This window comes from Botrytis byssoidea, assembly GCF_014898295.1.
Source record: "Botrytis byssoidea strain MUCL 94 chromosome Unknown BBYS_014, whole genome shotgun sequence".
NCBI lineage: Eukaryota > Fungi > Ascomycota > Leotiomycetes > Helotiales > Sclerotiniaceae > Botrytis > Botrytis byssoidea.
The window spans coordinates 1,034,830-1,061,261 of NW_024065855.1; the positions used below are offsets into that span (position 1 = coordinate 1,034,830).

Here is a 26,432-nt window from a genome sequence, read left to right on the forward strand (position 1 = left end):
TATAGAGTAACCAGAACAGATTTGAACACCTGGAATCCTAAGACCTTGAATTCAGGAAACGATTGGCAAGGGGTTTGCTTCGGAAACAAGATGAAGAGGTTTCGAGAGGGAATCGTACATAAAAAACGAGGAGTCCTTTACCATTAAAAACTCGAGAATGATTCTCGATATCGCATTAAACGGGGGAGAATTGATGAGGTGCATACTCAGCATCATCATATCATGCACGCATTCACGAACGAAATGAGGGGAGGAGAGTTATCGCATGACTACTAATACTATACCGATTCGTTCCTCATTCTTTAGCAAAACAACACTTGGATAAGAATTATCGAGGAGAAAAATCCATTTATTCTTCTTTCCTCTCCCACTCCTCTCTCAAAATGTTTAAGAGCAAATGTTCAATAGTGGATATAGTTCCGTGGTCATCATCTATCATCCGACTGCTCCGCCCGCTGACATCTATCAATCTGTACCAGTACCCGACCTCACAATCTGATATTTCAATGACAGAGCGGATTACATTTCTAAATCCCTCTCGGTCGTCGGATGATGGTCGGATATATGTACGGATATCTGGGTATATGGAGAGGCATGTTTTATAGCATGAATATTCAATGTTGATTTACACCGAGAAGGTTCAAGGTTGATGTCGCTGCGATATAGGGAGCGAAGTAGATTTCACGGAAAGATATTGTAAGGTGTGGAAATAGAATAGCTTAGCTTTACCACGGAGGGTTTATAACTGGATGCGGATTTGGATGTCAACAGTCGCATCAACTATCCACTGAGTGCTATTGTGAAATGTATTCTCCGGAGTCCGTAGATATTCTTCACAATCATTGATATGCCCCGAATCCCAAGTTTATACTAAGCCCTGGATATGCTCTCCTGGTGGTCCGTACTGAGCGACATTACTGAGACTTCGCTAGCCTCATTTCTCTCCTGGCTAAAGAATCATCCACTAGAACGAAAACGGGCGACCAGTCTACGAGCCTCACCGTTCACCGGACACGACAGAAATTCCGCACCCGCCCAAACGATTCACGCATCAAATGCCCACGTATGGAACTCAAGATTTGTAGAAGAATGACACCCATCAATCAAAATAAAAGACTCTACCAGTACTCCATAGAAAAGATAAGAACTTCAAACTCGTAAGCATCTGAGAACTTCCAATTACCAACCAAACACATTCATCTACCCGCCCTGCGAAACTTCGCCTCCTCCATCTGCATCAAAGATCCAAACTCCACCCAAAAAATCATTTGTAAGCAGTGAAGTTGTCATATCACGTGAAATGTCGTGCTTTTTGTTAACAATGACACAAGTGAAAGCAATCGGCAGGGGTTATCAAAGCTATCCGATTACCGAGAAGATGATTTGAGGATCGACTTTTCGATATGAGGGAAAATTGATCTTGGTCAATTTTAGCATGAGACGCTTTCTGTTAGTGAAGAATCAATCAATGAGTGAACATCGAGAGATCGATACAATGAAGGAAATAGGTTTATCTTAAATCGAAATAAAAACCCCGAATGAGTTAAAATCTGTAAAAATAAGTATAAAATTGCCACCATAAAATCTGCCTCCAAAAATCTTCAATTAACAAATTTGATATACAAAGGACCCGAGATTCAGGAACCAAAGAGGAATAAAGAACCTTCTCTTGCATCACAGCCTCTCAAAACTCTACCCCATTCAGTAAAGTCAAGAAAGTGGTTCACCAAATAAAACAAGCATAAAAAATTGATAAGACCTCAATCCTTACTAGCGTCTATCACGCCATATCAAATTCTCAGAATAAGGCAAGATAAGGCAAAATAAGGCAGCCAGGTCTTGCTCAAGCCTCGATGACAGCACTTATACTGCCCACGGAGTTATGGCACGGTAATGCGGTAATGAAAGAATGATTACTTGTCTTTGCCTGAAGAAGTGTAAGTCCGTCTTTGTAAGGACAATGAAATGTCGTGCTTTTCAGTGATGATCCACTTTTCTTTTGTAATTGTCGATGGAAGAGATATACCAAGAGAGTATATACCAGCACTCGAATCATCCTTCCTGCTTCACTTCCACTTCAACTTCTTTGGCATTGTGTGATCATACTCTCTACCTCTTTATAATACCTATCTATACACAGCATACTATCATCTCAAATCATATCATATCTCTTTATCATATTCTCTTGCAACTTGTGAAACTAGATTGGATCACACCATCGAGGAGATAATTGTGCCATTTATTATTGCTGGGCTTTTGACATCACTTTCCTCTTTCAACTTGCAACTTGTCATCAACCTTATATAACTTTTATTCTTTTCTCTAAAACAAAAGCGATATCTTAAGAAAACGTTTGTTTACTTGTATTCGACTTGCTATTTCAAATCAATAAAAAAGTTTTCTTCTTTCGCTCAACCGAAAAATATATCAACATGGGACTCCACCGCGAATCATCTGCCTCGAATCTCGAGTCGGGATATGCTTCTGGAGCATCATCTCAAAGCTCTCTTCCTCAAATTGTCCTCACAAAGCCTCACCTCAAGTTTATCAATGCATCACTCAACAATCTCCAACCTATGGATATTCTTCGATGGGCTAAAATTACCTTCCCAAACCTCTACCAAACCACTGCTTTCGGAGTAACAGGTCTCGTCACACTTGATATGTTAAGTAAGCTCCAAAAGGAAACCCCCGAGCTACCAAGCATCGATGCTATCTTCCTTGACACCTTGTATCACTTCAACGAAACACTCGAATTGGTTGAGAAGACCAAGAGCAGATATCCAAATGTAAACTTGCATGTTTATAAGCCAGAAGGCTGCCAGACTGTTGGAGATTTCGAGGGAAAGCATGGCAAGGAACTATGGAAGACCAACGCCGACTTGTATGATTGGGTTGCCAAGGTCGAACCCGCTCAACGAGCATACAACGAGCTGGATGTTGCTGCAGTCTTGACTGGCAGAAGAAGAAGTCAAGGTGCCAAGAGAGAGAGCTTGGACATCGTCGAGGTCGATGAAGCTGGCTTGATCAAGATCAACCCTTTGGCAGGATGGAGCTTCAAGGAGGTACAAAACTATATCAAGGAGAATGATGTTCCATACAACGACTTGTTGGACCGTGGATACAAGAGTGTTGGAGATTGGCATTCAACTGAGCCAGTAAAGGAAGGAGAAGACGAACGTGCTGGAAGATGGAAGGGCACTGAGAAGACCGAGTGCGGAATTCACAACAAACGATCAAAGTATGCACAATACTTGTACGAAATGGAACAAAAGAAACAACAAGAAGAACTGTCCGCAGCGTTGGAAAAGGTTCAGATCAGGGAAGAGAAGATTGAAGATATTACTGTCGGAGTTTAAAGTTATCAGCACTCGCTGTCTTGCCTGACGCAGTTTTTTTCTTTCCAATCTTCTCGTTCCAATATAGCACACCTTCCATGGTCGGAGTTTTGGGGGAACATCAGTGGGATAAACACATGAGTTATAAGCATTGGAGTTGTAGGCGTTCAAACAAAGGGAAATCATACGATACCTTACCCTGGTTGTTGTTTTGTTTAGATCTTGGCGGCTCGTTCTTTTGATGCTCATCATCTAAAGTTTCAGTCTCGCTATTATATATAGCGAAAACGACTTAATGAAAGTTACATTAATGCAATTCAGACCCTTATTGTGATATCTTTTTGATGTGTTTGAAGTGAAAGATTGAAGTCGCCGATAATATATCGCCAACAAAATCTGGTGCTAGTGTGACACATGGTATTGTCACAGTAATCCTCGTTGGATGACACTAGATAATCTCGACCACGAAATATATTAAGAAGTCATCATGTTGTGTCCCGACGACGTCTAGATAACAGCCAGAGGCAGGTTTGAGGACAATCTTCTTCAACGCACATTCCAAGATGTCGAACGTATGAGCTGAGAGGAATTCCGATTACCAAATGAGACAAATCTTGACTTGTGTGTGCAATCCAGTTCGTATCTCACCATCACAATAGATCTAGAAGCTTATGAAACAAAGCCACTATCTGTGCTGATATTAGCGGTGAGGGGAATGTGGAGGAGCTGATGGTTAAAATCCTAGCGGGCGACTATGGTGCTCCAAGTATTGACATCGTCTAGGTAATGACGCCAGGGCTGCAAATGGGGACGAGGTGAGGCTTGTTATCGCCCGAAGTGGTAGACTGGAGTAGCGTTCGGCATTTTGGTACGAATGATAAAAATTGAGTTTGCGGTATTCGGCTCGGGCCACTGCGGGGAAAGCGGCCGCTGTCGCCACTTACGCGGGGATCACAATGCCAAGGATAATGACGACACTGCTTTTGATGCTTTTGCTACTGGAATTCTAGAACATATGGAAAAGAAAACATGGCATTTAGCTTCTTCGTACATACCTACCTCGTAACTACGTAGTAGACAGTAATCCCTCCTTTCAACAGTTCTTTCGTCCATTCTTCTTCTGTCACAACTTCGTATTCCTGTGATTGTACCTAAGAATCCCACACAATCAAATCGAGAATACAACCAAAATGTCAAGCTCAATGGAGAAAGCAGGCGCGAAAGCCAAGGAGGTCGCGTAGGTTCATTTTGAAGCATTACCCCTCTGTTCGCAGAACTAATAGATTTCAAACAACAGAAAGGAAGACTTTGATAAAGCAAAGGAGTTGGCACGTTCAGCAGCAATCAGTGGAGCTTACCTTTACCCCATTAAAGTGTGTTGAGTTCTAAATGACATCTTTCTCTATGTTCTATCGTATCACAAGCTAATCATTTCCATAAACAGGGCATCTTCTACTTCCTCTCGCATCGCACATTATGGAAACCTCTCTTGTCGAAACTCGTACCCACTCTGTCTCTATCCGTCATCGTCGTGGTTGTGATGTTCATGTTTACCTATCTACCACAACTTGCCGTTCTCATTTTCACCGATGGACCCCTCGCTGCAGTCTCTGCAGTCCTCTTGACTCTCTCTGAATCTAGCACAATTGTCACTATGCTTTCCAAGAATTTCCTGATTGCAGATGCTCTTGTTGATACATTTGATGGAGTGATGGTAGCAAAAGGTCAAGCAGAAGTTGTACAAGGGGGCCGAGAGATCAAATCAGGAAAGTTTGGTGATCCAATGAGAAAGTTGGGTAAAGTTGTCAAAGGATACGGTCAAAAGTATAGCTTTGGAGGCTTGGTGAGATACTTGATGTATCTTCCATTGAATCTTATCCCAGTTGTTGGTACGGTAGTCTTTGTTGGTCTGCAGGGACGACAGAGAGGTGAAGGGGTTCACTCAAGAGTATGTTTCAATATCATTCTTTGACAAATACATTCAAACTGACAGAATTATTAGTATTTCCAATTGAAGGGATGGTCTAATGCACAAAAAGAAGCATGGCTTAAGGAGCACTCTGGGGCATACACATCGTGAGTTTTTCTTCCAATGTTGCCTCTCTTATTTTTTTTTACCATGCTCCTCGTTTTTGCAGAGGTCAAACGCACGGCTTTTGGGATCTGCATTGCATTTGTACCTGGCCAGTGCAGTGCTCCTATCAGTTTCTGTCCTGTTTCTTGCACACATTAGCTCTGTAAATGCGTCTTTGACAGGTATCACGAAGCTAGATGACACCACTTCCTTTTCAAGATCTACCAGTACAGATTTTATCTAACCAACTTTTGTGTAGATTCGGAACCGTCGCAACTCTTCTTGAACTTGTCCCTGTTGCATCCATTCTCTTCTCATTCACCAACACTGGTAATTACCACCTCTTTTAGCTCTACTCCTGGACCCATGCTAATTATCTCTCAGTTGGTGCAGCATTGTGGGCTGCCGACATCGAAGGTAATGGCACGACTATGACTGAAATCTCTTCGCCCCAGGCGCAAAAAGAAGCTCTAAGATCCGAGTAAAGCCCTTTCTGCAGCCTCCCGAAATTGGCTACAAACGGTGAGACTTTCGGCCAGTCTTCGTACTCCTTCGTTAATTCGCTTGGAAGATCCCCTGTAGCACAACTGTTCATCTGTGCATAAATATCCTTGCGATTTATGGTTTTTGGTAACCATTCGTTTGTCTTCCTGTCGATCTTTGACGGTGATTATGGTGTTGGTAAATTGGTAGCGATGGAGTGGAAATCAGGTATGGCTTGGCGAAAACCAAAGGATGTTTAATTATTAATGATTTATGTTGTTCTTTTCAAACGTTGTTCCTTCCAAGTATTTGAAATAAAAAGATGATTTCACAACGTGCGGTATTTGCAATATGAAGCCACATTATTATGTACATCAATGCTATCTACACTGAGAAGGACTTGTGAGTCAATTTTTCCGTTAGCGGATTCCTTCCCCGGACATGATGCACAGCTAGAGATTGCATCCTGGAGTCCCTAGATCCTCGTCTATTGCATAAAGATATTTTATAATCTTGCAAAATTCGAGTCACTTGAATTCGGAGAATAGCCAATTAATCAGTATCATAGAGTTGCTGGTAGATTGCATTGCATCTGCGATCAGCGATGCGTCCGTTGATTCTGTTGATGGGTGTCTGTCTTGACCAAGATATGCAACAAGGCTGGTTGTTAGTTATACAAGCTGTCTCTTGGAAACGGGTTTCAGAAGCTTGATTCAACTTGACTTCTTTGGGTATTAATAGCTGGAGATTCAAATTAATGACATTCGAATTGGATGAAAGGGACATTTTCACATGCAGGAACAAGCTTATCAAGTCACGGAAAGGTGCATCCTCGCTCGTTGTGTTGTCCAACTTAATGGACGGGAATGCAGTGCAGCCTGCCGATGTGTAACTTCAATCTAATGGTCTGTTCCTGGTCGTTTGAATTTGAGAGACAATTTTATATTGCAATCTTTGAGAAGTGGAAGAGTTTCCGCCCCGACTCTCTCAAGGTAATTGATAACCCGGGAACTCGCCATATGGTATGGTCACAACATTTGATGAAACATAAGGGAGGAGATAAGTGGGTAACAAGTCTGGTTTTGAGGTGTATAGTGGGTGAGCTGAGCATCTCCGAATGTCTTTGATGATGGGAGAATACATGGCAATGATGGGGTCTCCATGCAGACTTCCTGCTGCCTCTTGTCGCTTGCCTGCTTGCCCAGGTATGGTACTGTACTGTGTGCTTACCTCACCTGGTCGCCTCGTACCGTTGACCTTGGCTCTTCCTTTTCCTGGAGACGGGAAGTGGATCGAGTCGAATCGGAATCAAGGAGTTGCCGAGAATAGTTCACTGGGTATTTACTGTCTTCAGAGCGATCTAGGCAGGTACGAGGGAGGTAAATATCATGTTTATTGCATCATTGCGTTCAGAATGAAACCTTGCTACTATTAGGTACCTTGATCGATAAGGCATTCTGATCTTTTCACCTTTCACCTTAGTGCGCTTATCCTTTTTCTCTTCTTCTCTCATCCCATCTTTTCATATATTTCAACCTTTCACTTCCTATGCCACACTTCTTTTTCGTCTCATCTCATCCTGTCTTCTTTCCTCCCATAAATTCCCCTACCATCACATTTCCCTTGAGATCCAGCTGTTTTGAATTGACGTTCCGGTCTTCAATACTTCAATTTACTTGAGAGACATCCTATAATACGGAATAAGTTGTCCTACTCATCTCATTACAATCTTCTTTTAATATCCGCTTTTGCCAAATCACACTCGTTTGTCCTCCTCATCAAAAAAATCAAGTGATAGATCGACCTCAGGTATGAATTATCTTCCCATGTCTTTTCCTACTTCACAGAAGTCTTCCTACTCTTTTGGAATCGATTGATTCTTCTTAGGTTGTCACTAATTATATCTTATGCATATAGATCAAGATGAAAATCAAGATTTCCGCTAGACTTTCGTCCAGCGCGTTTCTTCTCGTATTGCTCCCTGCAGCTCAAGCTCTGCCACAATGGCTTCAACCACACCTTCGTAATGCCAATGCGGATGTGTTTGCTCCTCGGGACTATACAATCTACGAGAGAGCAGAGGAAATTCACGATCGCTACACGCCATATGGATATGGACCTCAGCCTACCTTCACCATAAACCCAATCACAACCGTTGATCCCGAGGAGACTTCATCATCCAGCACTAAAATTGGTCAGTTCATTGATCTTCCTTTTCAATCTTGATCAATCACATGCTAATTGAACTAGGATCTGCTACAGCTTCTGTTTCTGGCTCTTCCGTCAGCGGCATACTTTCCACTGGTACTTCTCCTGTTAGTTTGTATACTGGTCCAGGATCGATTGAACCTTCCGTAGTTACTTCTTCCACTGTTTCATACTCTACAATCACAGTTTCTGTTTCTGCTACAGAAGGTTCTCCCACGGCTTCGGCTTCGGCTTCGGCTTCAAGCTATGATCCAGGAACTTCTGCGTCAGCGACAGGGGGCATATCATCGGAATCTAATGGAATATCGCCAACAACACCTGGAGCACCAGATACTATTCCTACCGAGTCTAGTGGTAGTTCGCCAATAACATCGGCAGGAACATATGAACCTTCTCGTATCACTTCATTGGAATATTCTTCTACCACTCCAAGTGCAACTACTACTGATCACTGCAATCATGACAATTGTCTCCGCGAATTTATTCGATCTTCTTTCATTGTTCGTCCATTTTGTGCTACCTACACTTTGTCGGAAAATACTGCCACTGCATATCTTCCAACATATGTTTCACAATGCCATGATTCACCTTCAAGGATCTCATCTGCATGTTCATGTTTAAATACTGGTGCCGCCACTACTCCAGGAAGTATCGGTAGCAGCGCATCTTCGACACAAGCAGGAACAGAAAGCACATCCCAAATAAGTGGTGCACCAACTTCTTCTGGAACTCAAAGTTCTTCATATTCATCACCTGCCGGCTCAGAATCTTCTGCTAGCCAAAGTTCTTCTAACACTAGTCCTGAAAGCTTAGGCTCTACGGTGACGAACACTCAAACCTACACCATTACACCTACCATCACTGTAACTTCCGGAAGCCAGACGACCCAGCCATCAGGAAGTGCGCCAGGTGGCGCGTCAACAAACACTTCACCGGGAAGTGAGGCGACAACCACTCCGAGTACGATAGGAAGTGAGGCGACAGCTCCCTCGTCTGGCGGTGAGACGACATTGACTCCACAAGGAGGCGAGACGACTCCTAACCCATCAGGTAGTGAGACAGCAACTGCTCCTTCTGCTGGTACCACTATTTCTGGAGATATAACTCCAAGTGAAAGCTCAAGTAATCCCAGCTACACTTCAGGAGTATTGAGTACAGACTCTGGAATATCTGCACCTGCGACCTCTACCGGCCCACCTTCCACGCCTGAAAATTCATCCACTCCTGCCGGTACAATTAGCTCATCAACATATGTCTCTGCTAGTTCGTCATCTGCAGGACCTTACACGAATACTTCAGCTTCAGCAACCGGGTCCCTAACTTCTGCAATTTCATCAATCACTCCATCTGGCGGTATCTCAGTATCGGCACCTGGAAGCTCAAATGGTGGTAGTGCCCCCTATACAAATTCGACATCGGGATCATCACCAGCAACTACAATCGCTTCTTCAAGGACTGCACCATTTACCAATCCTTATCAAACTGGAACTGGTCTTTCTAGTGGAAGTGTCTCTGGCGGCATTTCAAGTTCGAGTGCGTCGGCACCTTTGTACACAAAGTCGACCAGTTTAGCCAGCTCAACTTACCTCGGTACTGCGCCATTATCTTCCGGCTCATCTGGAAGCAGTATTTTGTCAACAGGAACTCCATCATCCACTCCTCTATACCCACTCAACTCGACATCCACCTCAAGTGGAGTTGCTGGGCCTACGGGATCAGGTATATCGGGTGGTATCAGCTCCAGCTCGTCTGCCAGTGCTCCTTACCCAACGGGTAACAATGCTTCAACGACTACTGGTCCAACTGATACAGGATCTGCACCGACATCTTCTTTATTAGGAACTGGTACCTCTGGGTCTTCTGTCTCTGGAATTATCAGCTCTTCTGCTGAATCTGTTCCATACTATCCTTATGGAAATAGTACTTTGTATACAAATCTTCCAACTGGATCTGGAACAGGAACAGGAATTCCAAGCTCTGTATCAGGAGGTATCCAATCAAGTACCGGTGTTTCAAGCTCAGGGAGCTACTCATCTTCTTCCAGTGTTTCCGGTGGAATCACTTCGTCGCTGCCATCCTCTGCTCCATATCCAATCTCCAACAGTACAAAAACAGCAGGACCCACCAATCCAGGTACCTCAGTATCTGGTGGTCTCACTCCTGTTACTTCTGCACCACTTGGCACTGGAAGCCCACCATCATCAAGCGTCTCAGGTGTCATTAGCACTTCGCGGGCATCTTCCCAACCATACCAACCTTATCCGTATGGAAACTATACCCTTCCGCCACTAGGCACAGGTACAGGAGGTGCAGCTACATCAACACCTTTCGGGTCCGGAAGTTCACCATCAAGCATCGGCACAGCGCCTCAAGGAACAGGAAGTTCAAGCGCTGATTCAGGCTTGTCATCGTCAGTTCCATACCCAACACCTTCCAATGGGACCTTGACTAGTGGACCAACCGCACCGACAGGAACCGCGCCAATATCCAGCAGTGATTCTGGCCAATCGTCATCGGCTCCATATCCAGCTTCAGGAAACAGTACTTTGACTAATGGACCAACTGGAACTACATCTATCTTCAGCACTGGCACAGCACCTTTAGGAACAGGAAGTTCAAGTACTGATTCTGGTTTATCATCGTCAGTCCCATATCCAACCTCTTCAAACGGAACCTTAACTACGGGACCAACTGGAACTTCAGGAACTTCACCAATCTCAAGCTCATACCAATCATCTGTCTCTGGTACTCCTACCAGTATCGGTAATGCAACTTCGGTGCATCCGACCTCATCTGTCAGTACTTACGATCCTAATGGATCTACTTCCAGTCAAGTATCCGTAGGAACCTCGTTATCTTCGTATTCAGCAACAGGCCCATTTAATACCAGCACTGGAGCTTCTCCTACTGCGTCTTCGTCCTCAGGTGAGCTAAAATAGATGAAAAATCAAATGTTTTGAAATTTTGCTAATATCATCTTGAAGGTGACTCTGGTACGTCGATCACGTTGGTAACGTCGCCACCATCCACATTTGCAACATCGGTTTCGACTGGTACATATGCTGGCACTAATTCTTCTTCCATCATCTCATCAGCTTTAACTTCTGACTCTGGTTCTTCAATCTCATCCACAGATTCTTCAAGTGCTGCCCCTTCTACAAATGCACCCACTCCAACCACTACCTATTCTCCACCACTAACTTATGCTCCGCCACCTCCACCATACTACGCACCACCTCCACCAAATTATTATGGCTGGGGATCATGGGGCAGAAAGCATCAGAATAGAGATGCTGGTAGTGTTCGCCGTTGGTTCTAGTAAGAATTGAGTACAACACATCGAGCGTTGAGCTCAAGCACAAATTTTCGCTTTTAGACTTGCTTTCTTTTTGACATTTTGATTGTATTTTCAATCGAAACACATGTTCTCTTTCACTATCTTAATTTTCTTTTTTATTACGAACTTTTTCTTCTATGTATGGATGAGGAAAACAAGATTCAAAATGACTATCATCATGTCAATTAATGCATATCAGCTTCATTTACTGTATGGTGCTTTTATGACCCAAACAAAAATGAGCTCTGAAAGAAGTTAGTTATTTGGCAAGGTTGTATGAAATAGCTACATAAAGATAAAGAAAACAACATATCAGATCAATGTTCTCATTTTATTCGATGTTTGATATGTGAGATATAGGTTCTGATACAGTGAAGTATCGCTTCAACAGATGATGAAATATGTTTTACTTTTTGAGTGCTACTGGCAGTGCTACTGGCAGTGCTTGATTGCTCTTCAAAATCTTAGGGGATCCGTTTCCCTCATTTTAACTTTTTGCAAATTGAATACTGGTAAATAAAAGTACATGTACATAAGTGAACCATAATATTGCTTCCTTCCATTTTCTACCGAAGCGCCGTGACCGCTGTATTCTGATAAGGCATTGAGAAGAATCAAGACTTGGAAATTTGTGATGATCACATATCGTATATGTTTGGTAGTCTCGAGATAGTCAGAAGGATAGTCAGGTACATTGGGCTCATTGGGATGCATTTCATCGGAATGACCTCGGATCAGATAAAAGTTAGTGCTCGAAATACAAAAACACTAAATACCCCTCCGCGCACAAATGAAAGGCTGCTTTCACCCCCACTTCTCTAATCAATCCCTCGCAGAACGAACTAAATTGATTCTTAATTACAACTTACTTCTCAACTAAGGGTCAAATACTTACCTAAGTAGAGGGAGTATATTCAAGACCTCTAAAATTTAAGCAAGATGGCTGAAAATGAAGCATCAGCAAGAACTGGACGTCCCAGCTTAGGCAATAATGCGCGCAGTCGTTCCTATTTTCAAGAACATCAACAATATCGTCCTCCACAGCAAGATGGTCATCATGGTATAGATAGCATAGTTGAAGGTATTCAAGGTAGCGCGCTTTCATCTCCTACCAAATCTTTCACTCAATTCAATGGAGTTCCTTCACCACAACATCCCCCAAAGATTGTCGACAGCGGGCTCAATCATACCTTGTCACACGCAAACTGTCAACCCGCGCCAAATACGATCTCCGACCGAATGATCGCAACCCTTATTTACAAAACCAAATCTCCTCGTGTTTCAGTCACCGACTATCCACCCGATCGCTCTCCTTCGCCAGCTTCCTCTCCTTCCAGATCCTCGGTGACATCTACTTCCCGCGCCATCCCGCCAAATCTTGCTCCTGTCCGCACACTGTCCAACTTCCCACTCGAGCCTCCACCACCCGATCCAGAACCGCTCGATCATCTCTACGGAAGCTATATCTCGCAGCTTTGTCTTACATCCTTCCTTCACCTCATTCAATCCCTGCCGAGCCGATCCGGTTCCGATTTCCTCTCTTCATCCCATCGCTGTCTCGACAACCCCGAACATCCATCCATAGTCGAACTCACATTCTCCCCCATTCCCGATCCCACATATCTTGACCTCCAGGACTTGCGCAAACATGAGCTTCTCTATCGTTTTGAGCGCGAGTGGAATGTGGATGTCATTCTTCAACATGATACCGTCCTCCGACGCTATCCACGCCTGGTGGTTTTCGATATGGATTCTACACTTATCGAACAAGAAGTTATTGATTTAATCGCTGCTTCGATTGGAGTCGAAGATGCTGTCTCTGCCATTACTGCGCGCGCGATGAATGGCGAGTTGGATTTCTCGGCCTCACTTCGTGAACGCGCAAAGTTGTTGAAAGGAGTCGATGCAGATATCTTTACGAAATTGAGAAGTGTCATCACACCCACCAAAGGTGCTGCGGAACTCATTCGCGCACTAAAGAGAATGGGTGTGAAAACTGCAGTGTTGTCTGGAGGCTTCATCCCATTGACACAATGGCTCGCCGATCACTTGGGAATCGATTACGCATTTGCAAATACGCTCGAATCGGATCCTAGCACCAATCAGTTAACGGGAGAGGTTCTCGGTTCGATTGTCAATGCGGAAAAGAAACGCGATTTGCTACTGGAGATTGCGAAGAAGGAAAATGTGGCTCTGGATCAAGTGGTCGCGATGGGCGATGGCGCAAATGATTTGTTGATGATGGGAGTTGCGGGTTTGAGCGTGGCGTGGAATGCGAAACCCGTGGTGCAGATGGAGGCGCAGGCTAGGTTGAATGGTGAAAGTATGTTGGATCTTTTGCATATCTTTGGGTTGACGGCGGAGGAGATTAAGATCTTGATTTCGTAGAGGAGAGGAGGAGAGGTATAGATAGGAAGGAAGGAAGGAAGGAAGGAAGGAAGAAAATGCTTACTCGTTGAACACGGAAGAGGCGGATTGGATCCAGTAGATGATGATTTGATGAAGCTTGCGGGATGAGCAGCATGGGAAAGGAGAAGTAGCGGATTTGCATATCCTTTTTCATTTCTTTCTCAATCAATCTACGAGCTGGGTATCGTTTTAGCATAAGGGTGCACGAAATACAGATATCATATGAGTGACGAATACTAGATTACATTTACAAGTAACTTTGTCTTTGTCTTTTTACTCTCTTTGGGTTTTTCTACCAAGGTGCAATTGCGACAGTACAACACAATTATTGCTATAGTGATGATGATGATGATGATGATGATGATGTCGATGAATGATATATATGTATGTATTAAACTAACTAGACTATAACCAACACAATCCCAAATTATGTAAATTCAAATCCAAATCCAAATTTCAACCCAAACCCAAACCCAAATCAAATTCCAAATATACTCACTCACTCACTTACTTACTCGACTAACTTTATTTATCCTCTGTAATCTGGATACCTATGTGTACCTATGTATGTGTGTATATATACCAAACAAGCCAGCCGGCCATACATTGATACATTGATACATTGATGCATTGATGCATTGATACACAGATACATAGATACATAACCCACCCAGCCACCAAAAGCGATCGCGCGATTAAAAACTATTAAATAGTAATGATGAAAGGATATTTACAATTACTCTCTCTCTCTCTCTCTCTCTCTCTCTCTCTCTCTCTTTCCCGTTCGTCTCTTTCCTATTCCTCTCCCTCTCACTCCTGTTACGCTATTTATTTCCTTTCTGTTATCCATATCCAAACTATGACAATTTTCCCTTTACGTAATTAATAATTCTATCATTCAATTTCATTCTTCCTTTTCTTCTCTTCTCTCTTCTCTCTTCCCTTCCCTTTTCTCCCCTCACAGAATCCCAAATTCCCTCTCCCACTCTCTTCTACTCCTTTCCTCCTCCTCTCTTCTCGCCCTCTCGCCCTTCTCCAACGTCTCCAGCTCGGGGAGTATCAATTTCTTCAACAGGGTTTCCGTTTCCGAGGGCGAGGGCGAGGGCAACGGCTGGGTGAGATACGCTGCTTGAGGGATTTGGGTGGAGAGTCTACCTCTCTCGCCTCTTTCCCACTCTTGTAGATGTCGCGGGGGTTGGGGGTTGGAATTTGAGTTTGAGCGGGAGAGGGGGAGGGAGTGGGGGAAGGCGGGGAGTTCGGCGGGGTAGAAAGGAGGGGATTGGTGGGTGGAGGAGTGGGGGGCGGTGGTGAAGGTGAAGGAGTGTTTGGGGTTGGAGGTGGGGTCGACAGCGGAGAGGGGCGCGTGTTGGTGTTGGTGTTGGTTGTAGGTTGAGGGGCCGAAGACGGGTGCGAGAGAGGGGATAGGGTGGCTGGTGAGTGGATGGCTAGTGAGTGGATGGCTGTTCAGAGGATGGCTCGTGATGGGGACATTGTGGATGCTGCGAGCAGCAGATGTGGTCATGGGGACGTTGTGGATACTCCGCGCTGTGTCGTCTAGAGAGTGGTAAGATGAGCCAGTATTGATTCTTTGGAGAGTGGGTGTTGAAAGGGATTGTTCGAATTGCGCAAATTGGGAGTAAGGGTTGTTAGGATTGTGGTTTCCGTTGAAGCGAGAATGCTGGTAAGGTGGTGAAGGGGCTCTAGCAAGAGGAGTTGGAATTGTGGGAGTAGATAAAGGACGTTCGCGATCTTCTGGCAGTGGTGGGAATTGACTGTAGACATTGTGATTACTGGTTGAGGAGCCTGAGGGTAGACTGTGGGGTGACTCGCCGCGTGAAAAGTCTAATGACATGCGTGGATCGCGCGAGTAATCTAGTGAGGTACGAGGTGGGAAGATAGTGCCAAAGGAACCTTCAGAGTGAGACCATGGGTTGTTAGGGCTGGATGGGAGCGTACTATTATTGAGGCTCGATCGAGGTATAGCAGTTGGTAGGGAAGACATTGAGGGTGTCACATCTCGATTGGCAAACTTAAATCCTTTCCAAGTCTGATTATCAATTTCATGAGGTAAGATTCTCATCTCATGTTTGTCCTCTGCTTCTGGTGATAAATCAAGAGGTGGGGTGGGAACAGGGTCTAAAGGAATATCCTGGGCTTTGCCTTTGTTCTTCTGCGAATAGGATGACGATGGTAACTGTTCCCGGGGCATTTCCTCTCGTTGATGGCTGGGTGGCTTTCTTTCCATCCACCAAAGACCTCTATCACTCTTCTGTTTTGCAAGAGGTGCATTTGAGTTTATCTCACCTTCCTTCTGCTGATCAACGTGTGATGACTTCTGTGTCTTGCCATTGGTTTCCTTTACCTCTTTCGCCGGAGCGTCATCAGTTTTTGGAACAGAGTGTTGTCTGTGATGTCCTTTTTCCAATTTTTCCTTCACTGGAGATTCATCACGACTTGGAAGTAGCTCTTGATTTGTACTCTCATTCATCTTCGATTTCTCGTGCCTTTGACCCTTGGTGCTTTTATGGCTCTTATGACTTTTATGAGACTCCGTTCGCTTAAGTCCCTCGAGCTCTGGAGCTATCAGTTTTCTGATTGCATCATCGACTGCCGAAAGTGCTCTTTCGCTATCCACCAATACTTCTTTGCCATCATGCTTCTGTTCCAAGAGAATGGGAGCATTGGGTTCCATATCACGACCGGAAGATACTTTTGCGGCATCTTTATCGTCTCCATCTCGTTTCGGCTTGTCCTTTTCTTCGTCTTTACGTTTCTTTTCTTTTTGGCCTTTCCTCAATTTCCTCAAAGCTTCCATCTCCTCTTCTTCCTCCTCCTTCTTCTTCAATGCCTCGGCTTCCTTCTTGATAGCATCCTCAACCGCTTCGAATGCTTTCTTTGTGCTGCTTTTCCCTTTGCCATGTTTGACCGATTCAGTCCTCCCTACACTCTTTTCATCACTGTCCCAAGGAACTCTGCCAGAACCGTCCGAATTCTTTCTTGTCATCTCCGGCTCCTTCTTCAACTCTTCCATTTCGGGTATAATTAATTTCTTGATAGCCTCTTCTACTGCAGCCAGTGCCTTTTTATCCCCAACCTTTTCGTCTCTGCGCTTTGATTGTGGACTTCCTACCGAGCTTATCTTTCCAGGAGTCTTTGGTTCCCAATCGCCATCCCGTTCAGTTATATGAGAGAGTCTGTTGGGAATATGTTCCACTGGTCGCTCTGGCCGGTCCGGGCGTCTTGTGGCTTGATGAGTTTCCATCTCCTCTTGTAATTTTTCATATGTTTTAAGTGCTTGTAATGTCAATGGACCGACATCATCCGTTCGTGAAGCGAGATCAAGACTTTTACGAGGTGGAGTAACTTGTTCTGGTAGAACACGCTCAACGACTTCTTGCGGTATACCCTTCTCTAAAACCTGTAAAGTGAAGGGGTCCACATCTTTGACCTTTGTAGGTTCAGGGCTAGTAGGCTCTAATGTGGTTTCGGCGTTAGGTCTTGGCAGAGCATGCTCTGCCAACTTTTGCTGCATTCCGCGTCTCTCCCAATCAAGCAGAGCCGTAGGCTCCGGCTCTTTCGACTTTATGGGCTCGTGTTTACCCTGAGATCTGTACGATTTGGGTTCAAGCGTGATTTGATCCGGATCAAGAACTTTTTCGGGTAGCCTGCTTTCCTTATCTCTGTTGTCCCGAGGTAATGCAACGTCTCCATCAATCATACTTTGCCGTGGAAGATTCCAAGGAGCATCATCTCCTGCATCAAGAAATTCTTGAAGAAAATCTACCGACCCACGATCTCCCCTACCGAATCCATCTTCATCACCGCCACTCAAGGCACTTTCGTATTCCTCGTGGGTCGACTCGTCTATTTCATCACTGGCAACAACGCTCTCTGGCGGCGATAGTACTCCGCTAGCGATCGATTTGAATGAAGCAATGCTCTTCTCATCTTTGAATTTTGAATGAGAAGCATTGGATTTCGGCTTCACTAATCCTGGCGGTGGACGAGGTATGGAAACATCAAAAGGTAACTCACCATTTTCGTGGTAGATGGGCGATTTTGGGTCAACAGAGTGGTTAGCGTGAGTTTCGTAAGGGCGTTTCGTTGGATTTTCCGGTCTCGCGATGTGAGGAGCCTCAAGCTCTTGATATTGTCGCTCATGTAGTAGATCTGGAGGTCCTCTCGCTCTCGAACCTTCTCGTCCTCTAGGCGTTTGTGACGTCTCAGATTTGACGCCTCCCACCCAAGCAGCTACATCCCCAACAATACGTCCTCTATCATCCCTCTCATCTGTCTCGCCCATGGGAATGACTTGAATTCCACCTATAGTGATTGGTTGACCATCTCTAAGCAATCTCGTCCTTTCTCTTTCTTCGTGCTCATACCGACCCAGCTCCTCCCAGGCTCTTCTCGCTTCCTCCTTTATAACCTGACTTTCCTTCTTGACTTCCTTCATATCCCTTTCCATAAGCTCTCTATACGTGTTTCTCTCTTGCAAAAACTCAAGTTCTTTCTTTTGAGCGTCATCACGTGCATCTTGAACTTTTGCTTCAAGGCGAACTTTCTCTTTTTGAAAATGGGTTTCCCAATCTTTCATTGTTTGTTGTTTTTGTTTGTGGAGAGCTTGTTCAATTTGTTGAATGAGAGGCAGCGGGGGTGGGATTTGAAGCGTATCGGAATCTGGTCTACCTCGAAATTCCTTCGGTTGTTGCTGTTTCGAAACTTCCACGCCCAGCTTTTCAGATATTTGGGATAGAAGATTTCTGGATTCAACAAATGCCACGAAAGATACTGCTAAATTTTCTGGGAGCATGTCCCAGATTAACACTGGCAAAGAGAGAAGGATGATGGTGGAATGGCTCGCAAATACTCCTTCCACAAGGGCAAACTGTGCCAACGCTGGGAATTGCTTAATCCATTTGTGCCAAGCCTCCACATCCACTAATTGATTTTCTTCTAATGCAATGGATATGAGCACGTGTGGTACCGCTAACTTTCCCTCCGGTGTTAGTCCATGCAAATTCTCTGGAGAGTAAATATCTTCCGCAATTCCCGGAGACAAAGTACCCGCCCAGCTATTGCCTGGAGTTGTGCGTCGGCATATCTCAATACTTAGGGATTTCGGATCCTCGGAAGCGAGTATATAAATGGGAGTCTTCTTATTTTCTTGTTTGTGTGGATCGCTATGTTGACTTTCTTTGAGCTTCTCGTGTTTAAGGACAGAAAGGATCTCGCTATGAAGCATAGCCGCTGAAAACGACGGCCGGTGCATCCAGTCATCCAAGACGTGAAGAAGGGCATTAGTAAATGAATGGCGGCCTGGACCTGGTGCCCACGTTTCAAAATCGCTTGCAGCAATCGTTTCGATGACACCAGGTCCTTCTGACGGCGCTGCACCTGGAGCAGAACAACAATCCAATAGGTAAAGCACATCCGACTTTGACTCTTCGAAAACACTTTGGATGGCGGACCAGCGCACAGAAGCATGGGAAATGTCTTGAGTACAAGACCAGGTAGTTTGTCGAGAATTGTTAATGACCGCATGACCTCCATAGTAAATGATGATAAGATTATCTTCCGTGCCATGCTTTTCTATATAGTTTACTGCCTATGGTATGTCAGGGTGATGTTAAGGAGTAGTGGAAGAAGGTAGCTTGCCTGCAACATAAGTTTGTTATGTGAATGTGTCGACGGGATCGTCCAAGTATCGGTAGTGAAGCCATAACATATCTCGAACATAGAACGCAAGGCATTGAACTCTGGTTGAGCATCTATATCACTCTCCTCCCACTTTATCAAGACAACCAAAACTTCGGCATAACGTGACCGGCCACGATTGGGAAAAGCCCTCGCAGCAGCCTTTATTGAAATTTAGCATTTTGCGTATAGAGTAGATGAGATATGAAAAGGTATTGGTGTACGAGTACAGAAATGACAATACATGAAAGGAAAGGACCCGCGTAACAAACAAAAAGGAAACATGATGGTCCGTGATACGAATTCTTATAGATGGGGATTTTTTTTACCTCTTCGACCCTCACTGCAAAAGTCTCGAGCTCTTTCATGTGATACCTTGCGCGCGAGATATCATGCGTGTTTGTGGAGATTGATGATGGCGGTGAACTAATGTAATGATATTTAATCTGTACAGTAACAATTAGATCAAGTCGGAATGTATTAAAAAAAAAACTCTCGATGATATAAGAGTGAAGCCTCACCTCGTCACTCAATAACTCTGGAGTGTTGGGTGTTTGTGTATCCTGGGCTGAATCTGACATCTGGTCCATAATGTTTCGAGGACGTGACTGAGGTGCATCAAGCACATGTACCCCTGTGAAGATATTTGTATGATCACTTTGTATGGTTTCTGTAACAAAAGACAGTGAGTGGATTTAAAGACTGGATGAATTCTAAATTGCGAACTCTAGAGCTGCATTCATTAGGTAGGCAGTGCAGTTACACGTACGAAGTATGATTGATTACGAAAATGCATGCCGTGAAAGGCGAAAGAAAAGAAAGAATCTGAATGATAGGTTGAATTAAGAAAAAGGCAAGCTAAAAGGCAGAGACAAGAACATTTGGGGACAAATCGCATACAACACATGCAGAAAAAACATTCCCCTGTCAGAAGTTGACATGTCAACAGGGTTCATCATGAGCATCAACCAACAAAGCAAATTGAATTGGAACAAGTCGAGCAAGTTGAGCAAGTCCATGACTGGCATATGACTGGGGAATACGGTTCGTGCTTGGAACGCCATCGCCTCTTTTGATCAGATTGTTATACCAAATGAACATAAGTTCGAATGGAGTGGATATGGATGAATCTTTCATAAGTGGGTTCGATGTCATTTTTTTGTGTGAAGGTCGAGGGGGAAGAGGAGTGCTCGGAAGGGGGGTGGTGGTATGAGAGGACCAGAATGCGGCCACCAGTTCCTTTCATTTTGATAAGATCTGGTCTAGTGATGAATTGTATGTATGTATGTATGTATGTATGGAATGCTTTCCAAGGTGGTTGGTTACTTTGTAGGTATCTTTTGACTCAAAGTTGGGCGAAAGGGTTCTTCACCGTTCCTTTCGAGAAACCCGATGAACCAATTATGAAAAAGTGGTATTAAGGCGGTGAAGGTTGGTGTGCACTTATTAATATAGTATGGATATGGATATGGATGTGTATGTGTATGTGTATGTGTGTGTGTATTCGGTATATATGTATATGTGTGCGTTTGTGTATATATATAGAGGTATGTATGTACCGGTACATGTATGCGTATGCCTAGGTAATAATAAGTATGGAATATTATAATAATAAGGTAGGTGATATCTCTTATTTCATAAATGATGGATGATAGATTATAGATTCCTGATTAGAAGCCAGTGGAACCTCTTTTGAGTCTTCTGAAATTCTGAGTCTTCTCTTTCCCCACTGATGCTGATAAGAGTGGAAAAGATTTCAATGAGATTTCATTAAGATTTCATTCCGATTTCCATAAGAAGGGCCAAACTCCCCACAGAGGAACGTCTATCATCATGGATTATTGCTGCTGCTGCGTCCCAAGTACCAATATAGGACTCCATATAATTAAGCTTCCCGTCGGTATAAGAGGTGATCTTATACACTGTATATGGTAGATAGATCATAGATGGAACAATGGTGAATAAGAATTAATCTTGTGCATGCTGTCCATTGCCATACCGAGCAATGGTACAGCATACTTCCTCTGGATTGTATGGAGTGAGCAAGGTTGCATAGGCCATGGACGGAGTACAGAGCCAAAATCTAAATTGTTTCTATGGATCCGAGATGATAATCGGAAATTATTGAGGAATGGATGCCCCAGCCATTTATTTTCTTTCCTTTCTCTTTCCATCCATCCATCCATCCATCTTTTCTTTTGCTCTGCGGTCTATGGTCTGCTGTCGGGGCTCTGCTGTCTAGACTCCTCCGCTGTCTGTCAGCTCGGGCTAGAAGTTGGGTTCATAGGTTGAGAATGGAAACGGTGCGAGACATGATACTTGATGCCAGTCAAATGGTAGGGCTATATCTGAACTGGTGTTTTTGGTGAATTTGAACCTTAGGTATGAATGTTAGTTGTAAGGCTCAACTACTTGGGGAACTATTTTCAACAGTCGAGTAGAAAATATGATAATTGGGTTTAATTGTACGGAAATGTCAAGTCAAAGAAACTGGCCGTGTAAAGTGTTTGGATGCTCCTGTGCAAGTGTCTACCTAGGGGAAAATTGCATAATACAGAGAGAGTATCATATATATTCCGTAGACAAGCATACCTTATCATAATCACAGTCACAGTCGCAGTCACATTTACTACCTCATTTCCTGTATATCAATATCTAGTATAGAAACTGGTGAAACTGCATTCATAGATCCCAGGCGTGCTGCATTGCCGTCTAATTATAATGATAGATGACATTGGGCTGCTATTATCCTTTCTTTGCCTTCTTGCCGCCAGTTATTGGTACGGACAGTTCAAACACACATACACATACATACACACACATACACACACATACACACACATACAAAGTACACACACACACACACACACACACATAAACAATCCTCGGTAAACTGGGGAGTTCCTTACATTCCATCAAAGTCGCATGACATGACGAGACGATGACCCTACAAAACTTATCACCATATACACACATACCTAGGTATTATTACATTCGGCATTGAATAGAGAACATTTATCAATTCAATTAATCAATCAATCGACCATATATGGCATGATAATTAAATGATTCAATCATTCAATCACTTTTTCGTCCAATCTCTTGCTCATTCACTCAATTCAAATCAATCTTTTATTCCCATTTCCTTTCCCAAAACAACATTCCCCACGACGTCGGCAAAATTCATAACTTCAATCTCACCTATCAACTATCACCATTCATCACTCTGACTATCTGCCAACGTACGAACGTGTGATCGATCCCAGTTATCGATCCACTACCTTCCTCCCCCTCAAACCCATTTCGACATAGCTTCTGAAAGTCTCATGCCTTACACGCTCTTTTGATTCCGTCTGCACTTGATCTCCTCCACTCACTTGCTTAATCCTTATTCTTGCCTGGTTTGATGTCATAGCAACCGTTTACCAAATATTACCTTCATTCATAAATTCTGTGGCAGCCTTAGTACTCACCGCCGTTCATTCGCCCAATTTGTTCCATTTCGCCTTTTGCTCCACATGCGCCGCCAACAAATCAAGTTTTAAGCGCCGTCTGCTAGATCTCAATAATAAAGATCGTGTTAGCAATGCCTCACAAAGACCGCGATAACGATCCTGAGGTCGAAAACGAACAAACCTCGTCGGAGAAGCTGCGTCACCGATCATCCAAAAGTGATAAAGACCCAAATCGAAAGCACAAATCAAGACCAAAGGCCATAGACCCTGACACGGGAGAGCCTGTTAAGTCATCTCATCGTCGAAAACGGGATAAAATAAAAGACGAGAAAAGTGAAGGCATGTCGGAGGTGACAACTACTACCATGGCGGATGTTGTTCCTGAGCTCTCGAGGACGTCCTCTACGCCAGGCACATCATCCTACCCAAGTTTCAATAAAAATTACAGTAAAGAGGCTGTAAATAGCTATGTGTCAGAGCGGCCTGCAAAATCGAAGACTGGTCCTTACACGCCAGAGGCAACAGATATCGATTCTGAGAAGAATAAATCCAGATCTGCAGAGAGCCTAAGGCGAGCAGCTTCTGCAAAAGGCAGACCACCCAGTCCACCAGATACTGAATTTACACACCGACAGAAATCTACATCTTCAAGAATGAGCAAGGTCAGGGAGGAGGGTTCTGAAATGTCCTCAAGACCCAGTTCTCGAAGCTCGGAACATCGGAAGTCGTCAAGAAAGGAGAAAGAAGACCGGTCCTCCACGTCTTCAAAATCTAGGCCATCAAAGACTGGTACACCCCCCATACGGACTTCAAGTTCCAGGACCTCAAAGTCTGAAAGGTATGACGAGGACGATGACTCCAATGTTACATCTGTGGCAGGTAAAAGACAGTCACAACCTACATCTCGCCGAAGGCCTACCAATATTGATACGGATTCCTCCCCGGCTTCGGCACAGGATTCTTCGCCAAAAACTCCCACTCAGACTCCTCAATTTCCTCCTCCCGGAGCGGCTGATATAAAATCTACTCCATCTCCTTATATGCATTTTGATGCAGCCTCTGTTAAATCTAGTGTGTATGGCTCTCCACGTCCTCCTCCACCACCCCCTCCCCCGAATTTACCATTAAACATCCCTAGCGTTGATTATCTCCTCCAAAATGGCGGATTGGTCCGTCCGGTTCCCAAGACCCTACTTTCTACCTCCTCTCAATCGCTCAATTCATCACGGTCCTCTCCTCCCGCGGAAATCCAAAAGATATTCGGACCATACTTCAACATCCTGGATCAATACGAAACAGTCATCAATAAGAGTGGATCACTCGCAGTTGCTACTGGATATCGCTCCGTTGCAAGAAGATTGCTCGACCGCTTGGAAAATGTTTTTGCTAGAGATTTATCATCTGATGGTTGCTTGTGTGTTATGTGCCAGGATTTAGATCTTGATTCTCACGAGGGAAGTAGGGGTCTCTCATGGGGAGAGGTTTTGGAATGGGTCAGTGGCCGACGTGAACTTCCTGAATGGCCTGCCTTTGATTTCTCAGCACTTGGTGCGAAATCAGTCGATGATTTAGCTGGTCTTGGTATATCAGGTCATCACAGACCTGGATCACCTATTAAGATCGATCCTGATGTAGCTGACGAATTTCGGGAACATTATCTACGACAATCCATAAAAACAAAAGCATCGGTGGACAAATGGCTATCAAGTTGTCCTGAAACAACATCTGCACCTCCTCAAGAGGTTGACGATGAAACTCTTTCATTTGCTATACTAACTCATCTCAACCACCATGACCGACCTCTCTTCAACGCTTTGCTTAGTGGCTCCACTACATTACAACCCGTTTCACGAGCACCTACTCCATTACGAAAACCACGCTCAGATTTCATGATTAAAACAGTACAATCTATGCAACGACTGTATCGATTGCCACTCCCTCCACGAGATCCAGAAGTCGCCATATATTTACTCAAGAACCCTCACATTCACAATCTTCTCGCAACAATTTCTGGCATTGCACCATCAGAATGGGAGATTTTAATATCCGGCCGATTTGATGGATTCTTATGGTCTGGAGCTGATAACGAAGTCATTGATGAATTCCCTTCTCGCGGACCCACACCAAATGGTTACCGGGGACCATCACCTGTCATGAGAGGCCCTTCTCGTAACAACACCCCATTTTCACCTCGGTCAGCTAGTTATGGTTCTCGTGGTCCTACTCCATCTCAACAATACAGGCATCCAGTCTCTAACGATGAGGAAGCTGAAATTGCTGTCTTGGCTGAAATAGAGCGTGAAATATATGTAGGCATGGAGGCACTTGAGGACGCATTCGAAGGTTTACATCGAAAGGCTGAGGCTGTTCGTAAAGCTCTTCGTGAACGTGGTGTCGGATTGACTATGGCAGCAGAGTCAAGACGAACCAGTCGTCCAGAAATCATTGTTGGTACTCCTGGCCCTTACTCGGCAGGTTTGGGACCAGGATACGAGAGACCAAGTTGGGCCGAGGGTGGCAGCGAGTTTATGAGTGAAGCTGATTGGGATGAAGATGAAATGCAAAGTGAATTAGCACCAGATGATTCTGCAAGTAACATCAGCAGTTCACGACACAGAAGACCAAAACGAAGAAATGAAAGAAGAACACCGGCATTGGTTGAAGAAGATGAAGATGAGGGTTGAAACCCTAGGATGTCTTTTCAATCATGAACACAATATTATGGAAGATATGAAAATGATATGACAATATGAGATTATGAGGAAACGCCTCCTACGGAGATGGATGAAATGAGATTACGATTTGTTTACGAAATGATATCCTACTTACTGCGAAAGTATAGTGCCAGCATGAAAAAGTACGACATAGGAATACGAGGGAGATTTTTTGGCGAGCTGTGGAAGCAAGAGCAGTTCTATATCTGGAAAGGATATGAACTTTTTTGTTGGTATATTTTGTGGTTTATATAAGCAGGAGGCTGTTTGCAATGTGCAGGTTCCATTTGCATACAATATGGGACTTGAGATTAAGTTATGGTGATGTGAGGAGGTATAGAATAGCATAGCAATGATATCGTAACATTCCCTCGCAATATTAGCACGAAATGAATGTTTCGTTTTTCGTTTGAGAAGAAAAAGAAAACAGTATGGCGATTCCATTCGCTGGGCTTAGCTCCCCCATATCATATCTTGTTGGCAGAATCCTCCCGCGCGTAATAATGCGACTAGGAGAATTCCCACGGGCCCTGCTTTTGAATTGTTGAAGAAAAGCATAGACCTGATGTGAGGTTAATTTTATTCTTATGTCTACGATACGGAGCTTCGGAGTATTCGCATTGTTTGTGGAGGATTTGGATCACCCACTCACTCACTCACCCACTCTTTGAAACACGCTCCTGGATTTTACGTTCATACGTGATTCTTTGACGTATG

The 26,432-nt window shown here is 44.1% G+C and overlaps 6 protein-coding genes across 6 annotated transcripts; 5 read left to right on the forward strand and 1 right to left on the reverse strand.

Moving 5' to 3' along the window:
* Nucleotides 1–2,432: 2,432 nt before the first annotated feature.
* On the forward strand, nt 2,433–3,359 carry EAE97_007463 (uncharacterized protein; the record flags this gene model as incomplete). The annotated part of the gene is made up of 1 exon (XM_038877978.1): nt 2,433–3,359. The coding sequence occupies one exon, from the start codon at nt 2,433–2,435 to the stop codon at nt 3,357–3,359; it is 927 nt and encodes a 308-aa protein (XP_038731463.1).
* Nucleotides 3,360–4,528: 1,169 nt separating this feature from the next.
* Nucleotides 4,529–5,897, forward strand: EAE97_007464 (uncharacterized protein; the record flags this gene model as incomplete). Its single annotated transcript, XM_038877979.1, has 6 exons — nt 4,529–4,575; nt 4,636–4,711; nt 4,783–5,286; nt 5,341–5,414; nt 5,672–5,742; nt 5,797–5,897. 6 exons carry the CDS (start codon nt 4,529–4,531, stop codon nt 5,895–5,897), a joined length of 873 nt encoding a protein of 290 aa, XP_038731464.1.
* A 1,921-nt stretch (nt 5,898–7,818) lies between these two features.
* Nucleotides 7,819–11,422, forward strand: EAE97_007465 (uncharacterized protein; the record flags this gene model as incomplete). Its single annotated transcript, XM_038877980.1, has 3 exons — nt 7,819–8,089; nt 8,146–11,028; nt 11,088–11,422. The coding sequence occupies 3 exons, from the start codon at nt 7,819–7,821 to the stop codon at nt 11,420–11,422; spliced, it is 3,489 nt and encodes a 1,162-aa protein (XP_038731465.1).
* A 957-nt stretch (nt 11,423–12,379) lies between these two features.
* Nucleotides 12,380–13,828, forward strand: EAE97_007466 (uncharacterized protein; the record flags this gene model as incomplete). Its single annotated transcript, XM_038877981.1, has 1 exon — nt 12,380–13,828. The coding sequence occupies one exon, from the start codon at nt 12,380–12,382 to the stop codon at nt 13,826–13,828; it is 1,449 nt and encodes a 482-aa protein (XP_038731466.1).
* A 979-nt stretch (nt 13,829–14,807) lies between these two features.
* Nucleotides 14,808–20,136, reverse strand: EAE97_007467 (uncharacterized protein; the record flags this gene model as incomplete). Its single annotated transcript, XM_038877982.1, has 4 exons — nt 14,808–19,457; nt 19,508–19,708; nt 19,876–19,992; nt 20,068–20,136. The coding sequence occupies 4 exons, from the start codon at nt 20,134–20,136 to the stop codon at nt 14,808–14,810; spliced, it is 5,037 nt and encodes a 1,678-aa protein (XP_038731467.1).
* A 2,996-nt stretch (nt 20,137–23,132) lies between these two features.
* EAE97_007468 (uncharacterized protein) lies at nt 23,133–25,685 on the forward strand (the record flags this gene model as incomplete). Its single annotated transcript, XM_038877983.1, has 1 exon — nt 23,133–25,685. The coding sequence occupies one exon, from the start codon at nt 23,133–23,135 to the stop codon at nt 25,683–25,685; it is 2,553 nt and encodes an 850-aa protein (XP_038731468.1).
* Between the last annotated feature and the right edge of the window lie 747 nt (nt 25,686–26,432).